The 20,579-nt window shown below is 42.8% G+C and overlaps 1 protein-coding gene across 1 annotated transcript; it reads left to right on the top strand.

Annotated features, from left to right (window-relative positions):
• Positions 1–1,004: 1,004 nt before the first annotated feature.
• Positions 1,005–20,579, top strand: LOC139063643 (guanine nucleotide-binding protein G(q) subunit alpha). Its single transcript, XM_070546121.1, has 7 exons — positions 1,005–1,360; positions 12,485–12,669; positions 17,284–17,438; positions 18,488–18,616; positions 18,724–18,853; positions 19,319–19,472; positions 20,245–20,579. The coding sequence occupies exons 1-7, from the start codon at positions 1,225–1,227 to the stop codon at positions 20,433–20,435; spliced, it is 1,080 nt and encodes a 359-aa protein (XP_070402222.1). The 5' UTR covers positions 1,005–1,224; the 3' UTR covers positions 20,436–20,579.

The raw sequence follows: 20,579 nt of genomic DNA, 5'->3' as shown, positions 1-20,579 counted from the left end.
CCAAAATGACCTTCAGGTCTACTGCAGTGCTATTTGGTTACATTCTGTTGCGGATTGTTTGCGTTACACAAACATTTAAATCTCCCTCTTGGTCGTCATCATGCTGTCACTAACCAATAAAAAAACATGTGGGACTGTCTGAATGGGAAAGAAACGTGTATCGCAAATCCAGTGACGTTATACCCACGACTTCGACCCAAATACGGTGTAATTTGGGTGGATTTGCCCTCCGTAACACCCCCTGTCCTCGGAGGAAGGGGATCATCATCAACATCCCCATTCACACACATTTTCTACTCCGCAGGTTGGGGGGGTGTTGACGTGACACTCCCCCTGGTCGACGGGTGATCGACGTCACCCTGCCAGTGGAGGAGTGGATGGCTCTGTAATAGAAACACATTAAGAGAATTGAGGAAAAGGGGGGATTGGCCGTGGGGAGGTGAGACAGCAGAAACACGGCATCTGTACCGTTTGTCCTCTCACCGCCGCGGACATGACGCGCTTTGTCGCTCGGATTTAATATCGCCGCGTTTGGAGCGGTTTTCTTTGGGTTTGCTATGAGCAGACACGGACAGATAACTGTACTGTATCCCAGCCTAGCGGATTGGAGTGAAAGTCCGCCATATTCTGCCTTACCACGCCCGGGAGTCGAGCCATTGGAAAATAAACGGAAAGCTTTATTCATGTGTTTTTTTTCCTCGCCGCCCCTCAAACGCTGATGGCGGCTTGACAACAAGGTATTTTTTAAGTGATTGAAAAATACCAACCTCGAGGACTTTTGGGAGAGAGGCTGCGGTGGCACTGATGACAATAGAGTTCACACCGGAGGATGTTAAAAGAAGCTGTTGATCATATTTGGGGCGGGAAAGCAGATTAACGCGCGTTAAGATCTCCTACCGGAACCGCTTTGGCACACTTGTTTTGAAGGAGAGCTGAAACAAGGAGGGGGGGAGTGGGTCAACGCTTTGGACAGATATCTTAATATTTTCCTGTCCACCAGAGTCTGGACGCTGTTGGGCGGATTCAGAAGGACGTCCACGCGCGTTTTCGTGTCAAAAGCCCCAAAAGCGGGCCTGCATGAGGACGCTATTGACATTCACGGGCCTCTGGTTTTCCAACCCCTCTCGGCGAATGTGAAATCTGGATGACTCAGTGACAGAAAGGGGGTGGGAGGAGAGAAAAAAGCGGAATTGTGTGTGTGTGTTTTGATCTAAAGGATTGGCCATGACCCTGGAATCCATAATGGCGTGTTGCCTCAGCGAGGAGGCGAAGGAAGCCAGGCGGATCAACGACGAGATCGAAAGGCAGCTCCGCCGGGATAAGAGGGACGCACGCCGGGAGCTGAAGCTGTTGCTGCTCGGTAAGCTCAGGGGAGGGGCGGGGGGCAAATTCCTCTCATGAGACCCCCCCTATCAACACTGGTGGGGGTGTGGTGGTGGGGCCTCCCACCCGGGTGAGGGTGAGGGGGGTGTGGTGGTGTGAGTGACTGCACAGATTGGGAATATGCAGCCCAGCTGAGGTCTTGTTGGCTTCCAGTGTGTGTGTGTTGTGTGTGTGTGTGTTTTTTTAATCCACCTGATTTGAATAACTGGTCAGAGTAAAGGAAACAAGCGTTTTTTTTAGGTTTTCCACACTTCCTTAGAGCCTCCATCCAGGTGGTGTGACACATCTCAACTTAGGCCAAAGTCTACACTTTTATTGGGCATAATCAAAACAGCAAAACCCCTGGCAATGATTATGTATCACTGTAGAGAGCTGAATGTCTGGCCATGCATCTGTTATGTGCACAATGTGCTCATCTAAATCTTCTCAAACTTCCTATAATCTCATTGAAAAGCAGCATTTTCTAAAAGAGAGACATTCATTAGTGAAAAGATGAATGCAAGTCAGCTAGTCCCCCTTTAATTCAGCTTTCTACCATAAAGTATATCCGATGTGATAACCTGGTCCTGGAGACCTACCGTCTGAATCATATCCTCTCCAGTCAGACCCTTTCTTGTTTTATTTCCTTGGGGAAATGATCTAAAGTCCGCTGGACAATCAGATCATGGGTTAGAATGTTTCTACTTTGCCTTCCTGTTAGCACAAATGGATCAAATGAACCCCCCTTAAAAGGATTTTAGTATCTGACTGCCACCGAACCTCCCTGGATAAAGACGTGCCATTGTTGTCCTTCTAATTTCTCGTAATTCCCAACAATTGGCTCATTATTCAAATACTCGCACATCTGATCACTCTCATAAGAACAGATGTGTTTCTGTGAAATTCACACAAATACTTCTCAGATAATCAGAAGATGCGTAAAATTACTTCAAATTGGAGAACACAGAGTAATATCTAGTTTGTGGATTAAAACCTTTTATTTAATTGTTTTACGTGTGTGTGTGTGTGTGTGTGTGTGTGTGTGTGTGTGTGTTCTGTAAGTGCATTGTGGGTTTTCAAACTCACTAATTGCACTTTCTCTCGAGGGACTTGAGCGCAAAACTTCCCAGTGAAGTTTCAGTGTTTTCCTCTGAGTGTTCATTGCAGTTTTTCTTTTTACAAATCATCTTAGCTCTCAGACCTCACTTCTGCTCGCAAGCCATTAATTGCTTTGCCTCCACAGGAACGGCTTATGCTGGAACACACACAGCGCGATAGATGAGTAAGAGCAGTGTAACTCATCCACTTTGTGTATCTATTATCGTCTGTGGACAACTGATGGGAGTGCTTTGATGTAAACACCCAGATGAACAGGAAGGCATTACTTTGCAAGAGGGTTCAGGAAAAAATGCAATTCATGAATAAAGGAATGATATCACACATTACAATCCGTTTTGGGCAAAAACGTCTTAAAACTGGTGGATGTGAAAGAGGATCAGAAGAACTGATATATGGCAAAACATGGACGGGACTATAAATGGAGATACAATGTTTAGATGTGATTCTGCATTTTAAAAGAAAGCAATGTTCTACTGTCCAGCTTTGTTGTCTTTATCTTCTCACCTTATTTTGTTTCAAACCTCTTTTGAAGATGACAGTGTACACGTTCTGGACAGAGAAGCTGGATGGTTTGAGAGAGAAGTCATCTGTCAAATGGGAAAGACCTACATTAAACAGAGAGGAGGCCTCAGGTTTCACTGAGGGGTAGAGAGGAGGGGTATTCGCAAGTAGTTTCAGTCCGTTCAACAATAGGCAACTAGTCAAAATCAATGAAACATCTTTAAAGTGACAATGGGCATTTTCCCTGGCAATAGGGGGCAGTACATACGTAAAGGGACATTATGGAAGTTTGACAGCCAAAACATGTATAGAAATAATAAATTTCTTCTTCATACATTCTCCTGCAATGCCCTGGTCCTGTAGAATGAGCCCTGGCATTTTTACTGTGATTGCCTGTTTTTCTGTAAAATCACAGAAAAAGAGAGATGCTCGGGTCGAGCAGGCTGCTTCATGCGCGTTCACGCTCAGGCATAGCCCGTAGCATTTGCTATCAGTAGCTTTAGCATCAGAGAGAGAGGCATTGCCACTTTGTTGCTGTTCCTAACGCCTAGTGACAAAGCTAGCTACATTTCTGAGGACCCTTAGCTACTTTCTGTAGAACTTTCTTCTAGATATTTCCTGCAGATTAGCAACAAAATAACCATTTTCACTTCGAACCGTTCTTTGAACGTTGTTTCAGCTGTCATCAAGGATATAAATGTTACAGATACAAAAGACGTCACTGGCGCTTTAGCTCACCTAGTAAGACGTCAGACTCGTGCAGAAGACCTGGGTCCGATTCTGGATGTGAACATAGTTTATTTAGAGTTTCTTTTTTACATGTATATATTTTTTTACAGTAAGATGCCCAAATTTTTATTTGAGACTCGCCGAACGGCATTGAATTCACAGATAAAAAAGATGCGGGTTTGTTCTGTCCCATGTAAAAGATAAAAAATGATTCATAATAATTTAGTGATAAAAATGTCATTTTTCATCTGTGGTAATTGATGTTAAAAAAGAGAGTCATTTAGTTAAAAAAATATTTTCTATACAGTCAGCATTAGTTTTTCTGTATCTTATTTTGAGGGAGTAATCCGTGTTCACAATGCATTGTGGGAAGCGGAAGCTGCAGTCATTTGGGGAAAAACATTGTAATGTGTTCGTACCAGGAATTAGCCTTATCCCAGAAGCGGATTTTGCTTAGAGCATGGTCTATTAACATAGCAATGATGCTAGCGGCCTAATTTGCATATCAGAGGATTGTTCAAACTACTGTTTTCATTACTTAGCAGCTAAGACTAACTTTGATACATGTTTTCTATTAATAGATATTTCTTTTTATGCATTTATTTCACATGTTAAAGAGCTAAATGATATTTTTGTTGTGGTTTATTTTTAGTTTCACTCAGCACTTTCGTCGAGCTATTCAAGCCACAATTGTAAAAGATTGTAAGCTGTGGAGAAGACCGTAATAAAGGAGCAAGACGCTCAGTTTCCTGGCTCACGAAAAATGAGTTTGGCTTGCTGTTGACCTGCGTTAACATACACAGTGTATCCAACACGTAGCGATAACAGTACAGGGTTCAACTTTGATTTTGGAACAATTTTTCAAGCAAGGGAAGGGAATGATCTGAGCATGCGGGGAGACTGACCCATCTTAAACCTTTGTCGGCTGTGCTGAAGAGAAAGGTACAGAACCAAATTATTTAATTAGCTGCACGTTCTCCTGTCCTCTGTCCCCCCCCCCCCACACACACACACACAAGGGACTGTCTCAGCTGTTATTTTCGTTAAGGAGTGTGCACGTACAGCATGAGCGCCTCGTGCACGAGCCTACTATTGAAGCTGCCGTTACGATTTTGGCCTGAGGGGGCAATCGCCAGCATAGAAATTCAAAATTCCGTAAAGTCCCTTTAAATTATTGCAAGCATGCAGTATTTTTGTGTTTGAGTAAAACCTTACTAACTGATGGCCATTGGGGTCAAAAATCACAGGGAGCACAATTTTTGGAACGAGTACTTCGTCAGATCGTTCAACCTCACGTCAGACTCCCTTTCATCAGTGGAAACGAGCAAAGAAATAAATGTGTAAAACAACATTTATGAATGGCGAAAGTTTTCCAACCGCCTGTTACAAATCAGTAATTTTGTCCTCACGGGCTCACGTAGAAGGAAACATTGCATCTAATATGGCATTGCCCAGAGACTTTGACCCACTCATGTATTTTAGACCCGAGTTTTACGGTTATGTTACGAAGCCACCAATATTTTTCAACAACTACTTAATTCTTTTTGAACAATATTTCAATGGATATTTCCAGAGATTAACAGTAAAAACTACACCGTCACTTTAAGAAACCAAAGGACTCCAGTTGAGTTGAACCCTTTGGATTACAATGACCTGGATAACTGAGAACCTTCACCAGCACATGTCTCTTTTCATTCCCAGCTTCTTAAAAGTGGGAAGTGAAATTATGCTTTTGCTTTTGTTTTAGCGTTTGTCTTTTCGTTTCAGATTAAGTTTTCCTCAGAAGTTATGTTTTCTTTGACTAAGAATGAATTTAGCTCATGTCCTTCCCCTAACACCTCAGTTGGACATTTCCTTATTGCCTCTGAATGCACCATCATCCCAACAAAAGACAACAAAGTCGACCAGTTCTCCATGTTAGCCTCAGAGCCCATTAAAAAAGAAAGCACACAAAAATGGACCAATGATAATTAAATGGTAATAGAGTTTGAAACACTTTACAGCCTCCTGGGTTAAACACTAATAATTATCAGGCTTCTCAGTGCTTCATGAATTTATTATAAAAATAAATACTGCACTAGCAAAAGTAGCACAGCTTTGCTTTGGCCCTCGGAGACCGCCGGATCTAGATTTTGAGTCCCTGTACGCACACCGACGTAAAACAAATAGATCACAGTGACTCAGAAAGACCTGAAATCATTCAGAAGTTTTTAGTTTAGAACAAAACATAATAGCGGGACACCACTGCAGAATTTTTTTGCAATCGTTTTTGATTTGATCTCAAACTTTTTATATATGTCGAGGTTAATATTTGATGTCATAGTCAGCTGCTTTCACCAGACTTTTGGAAGCTGTGGGAACTTTGTGAAGACCATAGCTGAAGAAAGTCCATCTCGACTCTGAACACACCGCTGACAAACACGTGGTTGGTACCTAGAGAAGAATATTATCACGTGGTTCATATTAGAGATTGATCAATAGTTCTGTTGCATATTTCTTTGGGGTTAGATTGGGGCAGATTTTCATTATTTTCAACGTTAATATATCCAAATGTGTTCCACCTTTTTTGCCTGCTAAACTGTCACAAGTGATAACCGAGGTTGCGCAACATTTTAAAATCTGATCAGTTTTTGAATGCTGAATTTAACCAATTAGTAATCAGTTATTCAAACACATCATCAAACCAAATATTAAATGAACAAACTGAGTTTTACGTCGGTTGATGATAATGTTTTTGAGCATTTCTTTTTGCAAATGTTTTATTTTTTTCCACAGGAATTTACGTTTAAATAAAATAAATACAACATTATGGAGTCTCTTACGGAAATATATCTAAACTAAAATGTACAAAAACTCTATAAACAAAATCTAATTTCTGTTCAGTCATATTTTTGCTTTTTACTAATAATTCTTAACATCTTTGTGGAAACTGTAAATGAAACCTTTTTGAGAACTTGACTTAGCAACAAGCATCTTGTTTCTGAGAATGGATACTGAAACTTCCATATCCAGATGCCTGCAGATGTGCCTGACTGTAAGTTGGCTTTGCTAAAGAGATATGTCGACCAATGCTCATATAAAAAATAGGTAAATATCTAGTTCTTATATGACTATGGCCTAATAACTAATGAGTATAACTAATGAGTATATCTGTTAGGATGTCATCCGTCGACTGGATGTAATTACTATGTAATCAGTTAAAACCGGTGTCGGTACAGGATCGGCTCGGGGTCCAGCGCTCCCTGATGACGTCACATTACTGCAAATCTACTCGGCTTTCACACACACGTTTTGGAAAGACATCAGCAGTTTTGTTAATAAATTCTTGTTTGTTAACACCTAAATGTTTTCTTTATAATTGTAATTTGTTAATAAAACACCATATTATCTTTGTTTTGTAAAGAATGTGAAACTGGATAAAACCAACTTCGGACTGACAACAAATAGAACAGTTCTTCTATGTGAAGCCATATCTGTTTGTATTAATGTGGAGTTCATCTGTATATTTCCTTAGTTGTTATCTAAATACATTCTTTGATTCAAAATATTGCTTGGTGTCTTTCAATAAAGTTCTTATATTTTATTTTGCCCCATTTCATCAACATCAAGAGGTTTTGAGGGTCAGCGTTTATCATTTGCTTATATTTTACATTTCCTTTAGAAATTCAAACATATTCTCCAAAAAGTGTTGATTTTTGGACTACAGGACTACAACCGCTAAGACTACGACCGCAAATTTGTCTTGACCAATCAAAATCATAACGTGATAGCGTAACTTCCGTAAGCTTCATGTTCAGCCAATCAACTACTTTGACGTCATCGGCAGTCGAAGGACCCCGAGCCGATCCTGTACCGACACCGGTTGTGCTCCATTAGCTGGGAGAGTTGAAAATGTGACGTAATGTAGTCTAACTAAAAACCAAAACAGCTATGCAGTTTCAACCGTTCCAGAAAAGATGAAGTGCATCATGAAATTGTTTCCTGTTATTCACTAGAAACTTCATTATTGTTAAATCACGCAGGCATGTGCTGTGAAGCAAGATTAGTGAATTACTATTCCAGGTAGAGTTTGGGACTTTTGGTGGTTCTGTTCTCACCTGAGTCTGCCATCGGATTCATTTTAGAAATTTGCTCTGGAACAAGTTGGGTTTCTGTCATCTCCAGATAAAAATCAACATTTTCTAAACACGTTGCCCAAAACACTGATCTCTGATTTTGAGATGCACCGATTGTGGTTTTGAGGGCTGGTACTGATTTCCTGAACAAGTTTTTACTGAAATCTGTATGAATTGTTTGTTTATGTTTGTGTTTATTCATTTAGCAGACGCTTTTATCCAAAGCGACGTACAATTTCTAACCTGTAGGGCATGTTGTGATCTGTGGGGGAAACCGGAGTACCCGGAAGAAACTCACGCATGCATGGGGAGAACACGCAACTCCACGCAGAAAGGCCGCAGCCGAGTTCCGAACCTGCGACCTTCGTGCTGCGAGGCAACAGTGCTGACCACTGCGCCACCATGCAGAATTGTGACATTCCACTACATTTTGTAGATTCTAATGTATCTAATAAAATGTAATAGCCAAATACGCAAACTGTGATGCTGGAAGTAAAAACACAATTATACAGTTAATCTATAATATGGTATAATAATATAATAATGGTATAATCTTGTACTGTCAGGGTTGTTAACACAAGCATGACCCAGTTCTGTTGATCTATATTCATCTGAGATATGTTTGAAACTCTGCGGTAAAATTCAGTTAAATCAGACAGAAAGCGGTTCCGCTGTAATGCCTGTTGAGGGATAAATCTACAGAGCGAGGATTTGAACGTCGACTGCAGGCGTCTCTGTGCCTCATGGGAACACAGCTTGGAAGCCTTAAAGATCAATTTAGCTGAGAAACCGTTTTGTACTTGGTATTTTTTAAATGTGATTGGCCCCTCTGATTTTAACATCCGCACTAAACTAAGAAATTGTCTTCTACCCTTATTTCCTACATAAGTCGTCGATAGAAAATAGACGGAAAATGCTCGGATTAGAAAAGCCAGTCAGAACTATGCTGCACGTAAAATTTGCTTTCATGGGCTCAGGGGCGGCGTTAGGCCCGGCTACCTGGGCTGAAGCCCCGGATCTTTCATGATAAGCCCCGGATCTAAATCGCGGAAGTAACATGCAGTACCAAAGTCCAACAGAGAGGGCGCAGCTGGCAGTAGTTTGTTTACAGCCTGCCTGAGCCTCCACCACTGAAGAAGAAGCCCTTCAGCAGCCGGCTTCTTCTGCAGTCTCTGCCTGAAACGCATGAGTGAAGATGGACATAAGGACGTTTTTTAGGCAAAAAGTACAACGACAGAACCCCAGCTTTGATGAGACTGGTGCTGACTCAGGTTTGTGAGTCTTATTTGAAAATATTTGTTGTGCTGCTGGTTTGCCTAAAGTTAGCTTACTATCAGGTAAAGTTGATGCAAGAAAGGGAATATTTACTATCATCTCACACTAAACACTAACAGAAACAATACTCTGCCCTGAAAATGCTTAATATGTAGCTTCAGATTAAAAATTATGTGGTACAAGACATATATATATATGATGTTGACTAGTGCGTGTCACGTGTGTGTGCGCGCGCGCGCGCGTGCGTGTGTGTGCGTGTGTGTGTGCGCGCGCGTGTGTTAAGCCCCGGATCTTCTTCAGTCCTAAATCCGCCCCTGCATGGGCTTATCCATCTTGGCTCAGGACAGAGAAGGCTTTTGTTGATTTAGCCACCAGGAGAGAGCAGAGCATGTCTCGACTAGTAGAACCTAACCGTTAGCATTAGAAACTCCACAACATGGCAGAACTCCTTCAAGTTTGTGTTATTTGTAGAGATACAACACCAGTGTTGCAGGAGCAAACAATCGGTGTCAGAGTCACGTTAGTTTTAGCCAATCAAAGGCAAAGTATTTGAATAACGGAAAATAACATTTCAAAACTTGCTGTCTTCAGCTTACCTGTACGGTCTTCTAGTTCCTGAAACAGGAGCACCAGAGCTTTTTTCCACAGATATCGACTCACAAGGCATTAATTTAAACTAGAGACCGGGGCTCAAATTACATGGGAGCTAAGGGGATCCTGGCTCCCCTGAAGGGGTGATGGGCTCCCCCAGAAGCCCTCAAGGGGGAGCCCTAAAATGATCCAGTTTCAACTTGTATTACATTATTTTATATAGCATCACAGCGTATCGGTATCATGTGTACCATCACACCCCGGCTCCCCCCTCCCCTACTCTTATGGCGTTTTACACACACACACACACACACACCACACACACACACACACACACACACACACACACGCCGTTTCACAGGGCTCCTCCAGAAGCCTGTGTAGAGACCGCTGCAATTCTGTTGAAAAAATTTGTGAACTTGGTCTTTAACGGAACAAATTCTGATCCGTAAAATTCTTAAATGTCAAACACCGGTTAATTTGGAGTCACTGCTTTATATGAATGGTGACTGCTACCACTAATGGCCAACACACACTTATATCACACACTAACCCTAACCCATACCCATCGTTTTCCTCAACTTGTTGATGTACAAAAGATCCATTAACACCCGGATGCGGACAGGAAATTCTGTGAAAGCATCTTTATGTAAGATGGTGTTTCCTGTTTGAAGAACGTGCCGGCAACCCAGCCACAGCCATGCAGGTGGTGTTCAGTTCCCACAATTATTCGATGCATATCTCAAGCCAGAGTCCGAGTTCAGCACGTGGAGCATTTGGGTTGTATTACGGAAGAAAAAAATCATAATCATGGTTATTTTCAACAGTATTGAAACTATGATTATTTATTCCTTACTGAGTTCCATCTAGAGTTTTAAGATGTCTGCAGACATGAATGACTGGATGGATGTTAGCAGTTGGCAGAGTTGTGCTGCTGAGTCAGGGGTCTGCAACCTGTGTCTCTTTGGACCTTCCACAATGGCTCCTACTAGTAAACTTATAAATCATAAAAATATAACTCATGTTTTTTAAATATAAATGTAAAATATGCAGGTTTAAGCAGGCTTTCTTTTTTAACTGAATAATTGCAGCATGATACTAAAATACTAACAATATTTTTCATTTTTTGTTTTCGTTTACATCATTTTCTTTAAAAATCCACATCCTATAGAAACAAAAATTAACATTCCTTTTGCAATTTTTTTGGTTTCAATAGTTTTAAAACCTAATAATTAAAACAAAATGTTGGATTTCTGACTTCAATCTCGAAATTGTGACTTCTCATTTTATTAGATTTATGGGGAAAAACTGCTTTTTTTTCAACGGCACTAATCCACTTCCAAAGAACTTCTTAAAAATGATAAATTGTCATTTTTCAAAAGGTGTAGTAACAGTAGTGACTCCTCTCTTTGGGAGGAAAATGGCACTTTGGATTGTAAAGTTTGCAGACCTCTTTGTTAATTGGTGATTAAAACTCAAAGGGAAAACTTATGAGATAAAATTATAGTTATCATCTAGACCATAAACAACCATTAAATCTATTGAAACATTTGTTTACAGGACACGTAGACCCCATTTGAATAAATTTGAAAATAGAAGCTACAAGAAGCTATGGAAGCCTGGGTGTCCAGAAGCACTAAACTGTGCATCTCTTTCCGAAATAGGTACCCAAGTCAAAGCTTTTCTTTAAAGCAAAGACCATTTTTCACACCTAGATTGTTCCCGTCATAACAGACTAGAGATGTTCTTGGTTTGTCACCTGGACAAGCCAAAAAGTTGCCACCTCTTAAAATTATATGTGTGAATGAATGTGTGTAAGCAGCAGGCACGTGGTGTGTGTTTTTATGCACGTGTGTGCAGGCACGAGTGCATGCTTCTTTGCTCCATGGCAGGATGTTTTTCATAGGGATCTTTGTTTTTTTTTTCTCCCTGAGGAAAATCCTCGTTCTCATTTACAACCGTATTTTTAATGAAGTTTAATCCCCAAATACAGTCAAATTTACCTTCCTGGGGCTGATCACATTGCTGAAAAATTCTATACTTGCATTGGATTAAGTGGCTGTGCAAAAAGAGAAGGAAAACTTAAGAGAACTTTTGCTTTTCATTTTGAACCCATGTAGAAAATTCATTTAAATCATTATCCAACAAATCCGTTTTGTTTTATTCACCAAAGTGTTGATAGATACTAAAACATGTTATTTACTTGTAATTAATCAGACTAGTAGAGAAACGTCTTGGTGTTTCTAGTAAGGCTTTGATTCTTCTGAGGCTCTGTAGGAGCCTGGAGCTTTCTGGGGTGCGCCCCTAGTGGCTGGCAGTGGTATTACAGAGACCTCTGCACATTTCAGACCCGTTGAGTGCGCTTTTTGTTTCTGATAAAAACAAAAATATCGAAAGCTTAGTCTACTTTACTTAATTCATAGTAGACTTAAAAGTTATAATAAACATTAATCTAATATGCATGTTTAACCTTTTTTAATGCTAATTAATTTAGGGTCACATTTGCACCTTAATGCAAATTTCAACTATCATACAGATACATAGTCAAAATGCATCTAATTTTACTGGAAAATAAACAATATATGGTAGTAATTCTATTAAATATAACTCTTGCATGCACAGTATGGGTAAGTCCTCGTGTTTTTGCCATAAGGATCCCAGAAACGTGCACAGCTGTGATTTTAAATAAATGGCTGAAGTCTTTGGTTTAAAAAATGGTGTGTGAACAAACAAAACCAAAAAATAAAGAAATATCAACTGTAAGTGAAGGATTTTCCTGTGTGAATCCTCAGGCACTGGAGAAAGTGGGAAGAGCACGTTTATCAAACAGATGAGGATTATCCACGGTGCCGGTTACTCAGACGAAGACAAAAGAAGTTTCACCAAACTGGTCTACCAGAACATCTTCACGTCCATGCAGGCTATGATCCGAGCCATGGAGACACTCAAGATCCCCTACAAGTGTGATCATAACAAGGTCAGTAAGTTTCTGCCCTTTGGGCTGTTTAAACGGGCAGAGCAGTGTGACAGTGGAAGTTAACGGTTACAGACGTGCATTTATGTGTATTTTTAGATTTCACTCTATCTCATTTGAAACAGCCATCCATATTAATTTCCTGCTGTTTTTTTTACACTTCCTGTGTTCTGAAACCTCTCAGTCACACACTTTGTGTTTGCATGCATGTTCTTGTGTGCTCAAACCCATGTGTGCAAAAATGGTACAAAAACTCTCCTTGCACTCTAAATTCGCCCTTGGTCTCTGCAGCCATTGCTTCAGCAGCTCCGTTTCATTCAACGTTTACCTCTGTACGAGTTGCCCTTGCAGTCGTTGCTTTGGGAGCTGCTGCGGTGACCTCTCACTCTGTAGTTTATTCCCAGCGAGAATGACAAATGCAAGGAAACTGAGCGTAGGAGTGATCACTTTGGCAACCCTTTTTTATTAATCAGACCATTTCAGGTGTCAGCCGACCACACGCATTAGTTTCTCCATGCCGGGCTGCAGGATCCTCAAGTGTCATTTGCCTAAAGGCTTCTGAGAAAATAAGTTAGGATTTGATCAGCATTTATTAAAAGTTTCAGCAGTTTTGTTGAATCACAATGGTGGAAAATGTACTTGATTTTTTTTACTTGAGTGAAATTACAGATAAGGGGATAAAAACTAAACTTAAAGGGCCGGCATCATGCTATTTTACTCCTACCAGAGCAACAATGGGCACAGTATAACTTATGAAATCTAAGTAATTTTTGTTAGCCATTCCTTCAACCTGGAAACAAGACGCTTGGATTCGATCAAGCTGCACCTCCCCCCGTGTGAATTCCACAATAGTACACAGCTGCAGACCTGGAGACCTCTGATTCACGATGACACGAGTCACAACCCACCCATTGATTGCAGAGTCTTCGCCCTCGAGAGAATCCTCACACCACTCGGATGGGAAAAAAGGCAGCTGGGATGAATCCTAATGTCCCAGTTCGTTTGACGCTCATACACAAAACTTTATATAACTATTCAGCTAGCAGCTAGCTGTTAGCATTTTGGTTGTACTCACCGCTCTGGCCTATCCATCATGTGGTTCTGAAGTTAGAATGATGCCGGATTGAATAAGTAAACCGTCTGAAACCCCACTGCGGTACTGCTTGTGGTTTAACAATCAGTTTGTGAAATCACTGTCACATTATCTTCGTCTTCGTCTTCCTCCGCTTATCCGGGTCCGGGTCGCGGGGGCAGCATCCCAACTAGGGAGCTCCAGGCCGTCCTCTCCTCGGCCACCTCCACCAGCTCCTCCGGCAGGACCCCAAGGCGTTCCCGGACCAGATTGGAGATGTAACCTCTCCAACGTGTCCTGGGTCGACCCGGGGGCCTTCTGCCGGCAGGACATGCCCGAAACACCTCCCCGGGGAGGCGTCCAGGAGGCATCCTGACTAGATGCCCAAACCACCTCAACTGGCTCCTTTCGATCCGGAGGAGCAGCGGTTCTACTCCGAGTCCCTCCCGAATGTCCGAGCTCCTCACCCTATCTCTAAGGCTGAGCCTGGCCACCCTACGGAGGAAACTCATTTCGGCCGCTTGTATCCGCGATCTCGTTCTTTCGGTCATTACCCAAAGCTCATGACCATAGGTGAGGATTGGGACGTAGATCGACCGGTAAATCGAGAGCCTGGCTTTCTGGCTCAGCTCCCTCTTCCCCACGACAGATCGGCTCAGCGTCCGCATCACTGCAGACGCCGAACCAATCCGCCTGTCGATCTCCCGATCCCTCCTACCCTCACTCGTGAACAAGACCCCGAGATACTTAAACTCCTCCACTTGAGGTAGGACCTCTCCCCCGACCCGGAGGTGGCAAGCCACCCTTTTCCGGTCGAGAACCATGGTCTCAGATTTGGAGGTGCTGATCCTCATCCCAGCCGCTTCACATTCGGCCGCGAACCTACCCAGCAAGAGCTGAAGGTCAGAGCTGGATGAAGCTAGGAGGACCACATTATCCGCAAAAAGCAGAGACGAGATTCTCCTGCCACCAAACTCGACACACTCCACACCACGGCTGCGTCTAGAAATTCTGTCCATAAAAGTGATGAACAGAACCGGTGACAAAGGGCAGCCCTGGCGGAGTCCAACCCTCACTGGGAACAGGTCCGACTTACTACCGGCTATGCGGACCAAACTCACGCTCCTCTGGTAAAGGGACTGAATGGCCCTTAACAGAAAGCCACCCACCCCATACTCCTGGAGCGTCCCCCACAGGGTGCCCCTGGGGACACGGTCATAAGCCTTCTCCAAATCCACAAAACACATGTGGATTGGTTGGGCAAACTCCCATGCCCCCTCCATCACCCTTGCAAGGGTATAGAGCTGGTCCACAGTTCCACGGCCAGGATGAAAACCACATTGCTCCTCCTCTATCTGAGACTCAACTATCGATCGGACCCTCCTCTCCAGTACCTTGGAGTAGACCTTTCCAGGGAGGCTGAGGAGTGTGATCCCCCTGTCACATTATGGTTCCGTTTTTTAGCACTCCTGAAGATAAAATCCAACCATTTCTGCATATTAAACTCTTCTTCAGGAAGGCTGGACAGACAAAAATCCATTTTTGGGTTCAAGACAATATTAAAAGTGCAAAATAGATAATAAATTAATAACTTCTTCACAACTGTGGATATTAAACTCCCTGCTAGCTACACAAAGAGACTGGGTGTTAGTTTTTACAGTCCAGGGGAGGAGGGATCCGGACTCAAGAGACTGCTTGCATGGAGAGCAGCGGGCCACGAGGACGTAGCAGCAGCCATCCAGTTGAATGCAATAGGTTAGCAAGTATTTGCAGAGGTGAAGGAAAGAAACCGCTGAGACGGGAAAATGCATGTGTGAAGCCAAAAACCACCATGGGGTGTTTTTTTATGAGCAAATAATAAAACCCAGTCAAAAGCTACAAAAAGTGGATTTTGCATGATATAGCATCTTTAAGTATAAGTATCCAAGAAAATTGTGACATATAAGTATTAAAGTATGCATTGTCTAATGTACCTGAAATTACTTGATAAAAGTACTCAACTAACATTTAAATATGTGTTGTATTATTTAAAGTGTTTGGATTACGGTGTTTCCAAATGCACTAAAATAAATAAACGATGTAGACAAGAATTTCTACTCAACTTTTATTTCAAATTTGGGCTTAATGGACAAGAATACATTACCTGTACTTTAGTCCAGTATATAAGTACTTGTTACATTCCACCACTTGTGAATCATTTGCTTGCATATAAGAAAATGAACTCTGCTGTTACATTTATGGATTTTAATCCATTTCAGTTTTACCTTTGAAGAGTTTATCAATGGTTTTGCAGCTTTTCCAGTTAACCCTTTTTGTGCTCATTCTCTGCTCCGTTGTGTGTGAGATTGATGCATTTTGCATGTTTTTCAATGCTGGAAGTTAATTAGATTAACCAGTGTTGGGTTAGAAAAAAATGTCACTTGTCAGGCCAACTTTTATGACTGGTTACGGAGGAGATATTTAAAAACTATGCAGAAATGTTACCTGGCAGAAGAAAAAGTCATCCATATTTGGTGCTACAAGCGTCGTTTGATTACATCAAGACAAATGAGTTCTGTATGTATAATGAAACCGCAAAAAATACCCATAAAGTAGGAAGTGTCTGCCTTTAACAAAGGAGGTCCCTGACATCACAGAGGAAGTGAAAATGAAACTGGCTGGAAGTGTTTACACCATCTTCCTGCTCATTTACAGTAAATGTCTTTATCTCAGACTCCAACCCTTCTGTAAAAGAAGCCCTCATGAGGCCCACGTCATGCTACACTCGCCTCAGTCATGTTCGGTCTCCAAACTACCCTGATTCTGGGCCTTTAATCCTCTATTTGCAGGATGAGACTGTTCTTTTCCTGTCGTTCCTTTGGTCAGACGTTCGGGAGGTGCCGGTTCTGTAGTGTTGAGTAAATGTTGCAAATGGCTGCAAGGATCCGTCTTAAATCAAAGGCTGAAAAACGGAGCGGTCAGATATTGATCTTTCAGATGGCTGTCATGTACAATTACCGTTGTTAAGCCTTCACGTTAGTGCATTATCCCAGCTGATATCTGTTTGATCACACTGCCACACGTCAACGTTTTCTAGTACGGCTCCATTTGCTGGTCATGTACGCGTTTGTCATTTAGAATTGATGATTAGGTGTAAAAACCTCGTCATCATGGTGAGATTAGTCAGTTTATTAGATATGAAGGGCGATTATTGACACTTCTCCCAGGCACATGGTGATCTCCTGTACATTAGACACAAGAGGCTTTTAATGGTAATCTAGGGCAGCAAAACTTTCCTCTTAATTCCCCCCCCCCCCCCCCCGAGGGATTTGAGCTGCAGATATTAGCTGCATGCTGAGCCTGAGGCTGGAAAGAAGTCTCAGGAAGTGGAATATAAGAACAAGAGAAGAAAGAAAGCAGGGATAATTGGCTCTGCGTATGTTTTACAGTCATTGCTTTTTTTTAATTTATTGTGATTGAACTTTTTTGAGAATATGTCGATATTGTTATATGATGATGTAAAGAACCAGAGTTTAAGGCAGTTCCTGTTTGTCTTTCTCCGCCAGGGTAACGCCAACATCGTCCGGGAGGTGGACGTAGAAAAGGTCAACATGTTGGAGAACCCTTACGTAGATGCAATCAAGAGCTTGTGGAACGACCCGGGCATCCAGGAGTGCTACGATCGAAGGAGGGAGTACCAGCTGTCGGACTCGACGAAATAGTCAGTGATGTAGAAAACACGGAAATCAGACTTTCTAACTGGGGCTTTCCACCAGATGCGTAAGCAGCACGTAAAGTAGGGGCCACGGTGGTTCACCCCCCTGTAAGCATGTAACCGGAGGGTTGCAAGTTCACATCCCACCTGTCTTTGTGTCCATGGGCAAGACACTCCACCCACTTTGCCTGATGGCGGTGGCGGCTGTACAGCAGCCTTGCTTCTGTCAGTGAGCCCCAGAACAGCTGTGGCTACATTTTAGCTCATCATCGTGTGTGTGTGTGTGTGTGTGTGTGTGCGTGCGTGCGTGCGTGCGTGCGTGTTGCCATAAGAGTAGGGGAGTGTTTCAGACATGCAGCGCCAGAGAATTGCGAGATCACGCGTGATTTTGCTAGACACGAATCCAGAAGTACTGTGGTCATTTCTGCCTTCACCAAGGTTATGTTATTGCTGGTAGATTTTTTTAGGGGAACTTTGCTTTTATTAAATAAAAGATTGTTATTTGTAATTCATTTTTGTTATTTTATTTTGAAATTTGCTGGATATGTCACACTTCTCCCATTTCCTGTCTGGCCTGATCTGAACTGTAAAAGGTAAATAGACACAGCGCCCTCTAGAGTCCTAGAACCCCCCAAGGCACTTTACAACAAAAACAGTCATTCACCCATTCACACCCTGGTAGAGAAGAGCTATATCGTAGCCACAGCTGCTCTGAGGCGCACTGACGGAGGCGAGTCTGCCGTACACGGGCGCCACCAGTCCCTCAGACCACCACCAGCAGGCAAGGTGGGCTAAGTGTCTTGCCCAAGGACACAACGGCGACAGACTGAGCTGGGCTCAAACCTGCAACCTTCCAATTACAGGACGGGCACATAACTCCTGTGCTGCCATTGCAGAGCCTGACGTGTTCTGGAAGCATAAATTTAGTGGAGTGACGCGCGCCCGGCGGAAGCAAACCCGTCGACTCTTTATGTGTCCGGTGGACAGCCCATGCTAAGATGCACCAGCTCCCATTACGACAAATCTTGGATTATTTTTATTCCCCGCCTCTTTAGTTACCTGAATGCACTGAACCGGATCGCCGAGCCGACCTACCTTCCCACCCAGCAGGATGTGTTGAGAGTCCGAGTCCCAACCACGGGCATTATTGAATATCCGTTCGATCTTCAGAGCGTCATATTCAGGTTGGTAAATGTATTTGTACAGATGATGTAATCATTCATTTATGAAACAGTCACAGGTGAACTCGTGCTTTAGTGTAAGCTCGGGTTTAATCTGGATTCTATGGCAGGATGGTGGATGTGGGAGGTCAGAGGTCAGAGAGGAGGAAGTGGATTCACTGCTTTGAGAACGTCACGTCCATCATGTTCCTGGTGGCGCTCAGCGAGTACGACCAGGTTCTGGTGGAATCGGATAACGAGGTGATTTGTTTGTTTGATTACACCAAACTCTCCATTTTTGACGGGATTCTAAGACTCTTCGTTCTGAAGGAGCAGATAGGTTGGCTCTGGAGATTAGAAAACAAAAAAAAAAAGATGAACATTGGAGTCTGATCGTGCCTGGAAGTGTGCCACCTCTTTTCCCACCGGTGCAAACGACCAGCCAGCTGCAGGCCACATCTGCTTCCTAAGAGGATGTGGCATCTGTGCGAGTTTGATTAAAACCACAGAAATGAGCAGATGTGTGTTCAGGTGCAGGTCAGGATTTTAGGCCCAGACTTGACCGAGCAGCTGCTTGCTGTAATGGTCCGAGTCTGCACCTGCAGCTCTGATGCTTTCGCCCTTGCAGCTTTCCGTCCGGTGCAGCAAGACATTTATTTAAATTTTTATTCAGCGATTTCCACACCGCAGTTTAATTAAGCTTCTCTGGCGTTTCTGTCTGCACAGAACCGAATGGAGGAGAGTAAAGCCTTGTTTAGGACGATAATCACGTACCCCTGGTTCCAGAACTCCTCAGTCATTCTGTTCCTCAACAAGAAAGACCTGCTGGAGGAGAAGATCATGTACTCACATCTGGTGGACTACTTCCCGGAGTACGATGGTGAGTAACAGCTATTTTATTTATTTATACTCTTCCCAGCTGCTGGTTTCTCACAGATCTCTCCAGGAAGTTACAATTATCGAGTCTGTCTGGGGAAAATGCCGATGTATCGTAGCAAAGTTCTCACATAAAGAAAAACCCTGAGAAGACTTCTCCAGATAGGAACTTCAAATGTTTCAATATGTTTTAAAAAATGCGTGAAATGGATTCATGTGCATGTAAGGTCACTAGTAGGTTTGTGGGAATTTAGCCGAAGTTTAAAGCAAGCCCCGCCCTCATTTATCACCTGATTTATCATCCATTTTATCCCAAACTGGACCTGAACTGCTGTCCTAGACATCCGACTCCATTAGAGTAGGAGCGTTTTAGTTAAAGTTTGATTACATAGGGCAAACATGAGAGGGATGATGTTCTGAACTCATTCACGAACTATGCGCTCCACCTGCTGGTCAGTAGGTAGAATGCAGGTTAAAAGCCTTGTTTTTTTTAGGATTCTTATGCATCTGATCTATATGATGAACTAACTGACTGATTTCCATCCTTGACTCGTCTGTTGGTGAGATTTAGCGTGAGTAGCTACAGCAGACGGTTAGACCGGATCAGAAACTGCTTAAATCACGAGCAGAGCCATCGTCAAGCGGTATAATAGAACTTATTCAACCCGGAAACCCTCCAACGCCCTTAGTATTTCAGATCTTAAGATGTGGTGAGGTGTAGACAGGCTCCCGCTAGGTATTTGCATTTAAATTACTATTTTTTTCCCCCCATTCAGGTCCACAGAGGGATGCCCAAGCAGCTCGAGAGTTCATCCTCAAGATGTTTGTGGACCTGAATCCGGACAGCGACAAGATCATCTACTCCCACTTCACGTGCGCCACAGACACGGAGAACATCCGCTTCGTCTTCGCCGCCGTCAAAGACACCATCCTGCAGCTCAACCTGAAGGAGTACAACCTGGTGTAGGGCGTGGCCACGCCCCTTACAAGAGGCACACTGACTGATTCAATCTGTGAAATGATAGATCTCTCCCTCTCTCTCACACACACACACACACACACACACACACACACACACACACACATATAAATACATACATAAAAATATCTG

Source organism: Nothobranchius furzeri, chromosome 17 (genome assembly GCF_043380555.1).
Source record: "Nothobranchius furzeri strain GRZ-AD chromosome 17, NfurGRZ-RIMD1, whole genome shotgun sequence".
Taxonomy (NCBI): domain Eukaryota; kingdom Metazoa; phylum Chordata; class Actinopteri; order Cyprinodontiformes; family Nothobranchiidae; genus Nothobranchius; species Nothobranchius furzeri.
The sequence above is the reverse complement of the archived record's forward strand: the minus strand, read 5'-3'. Positions and strand labels throughout refer to the sequence as shown.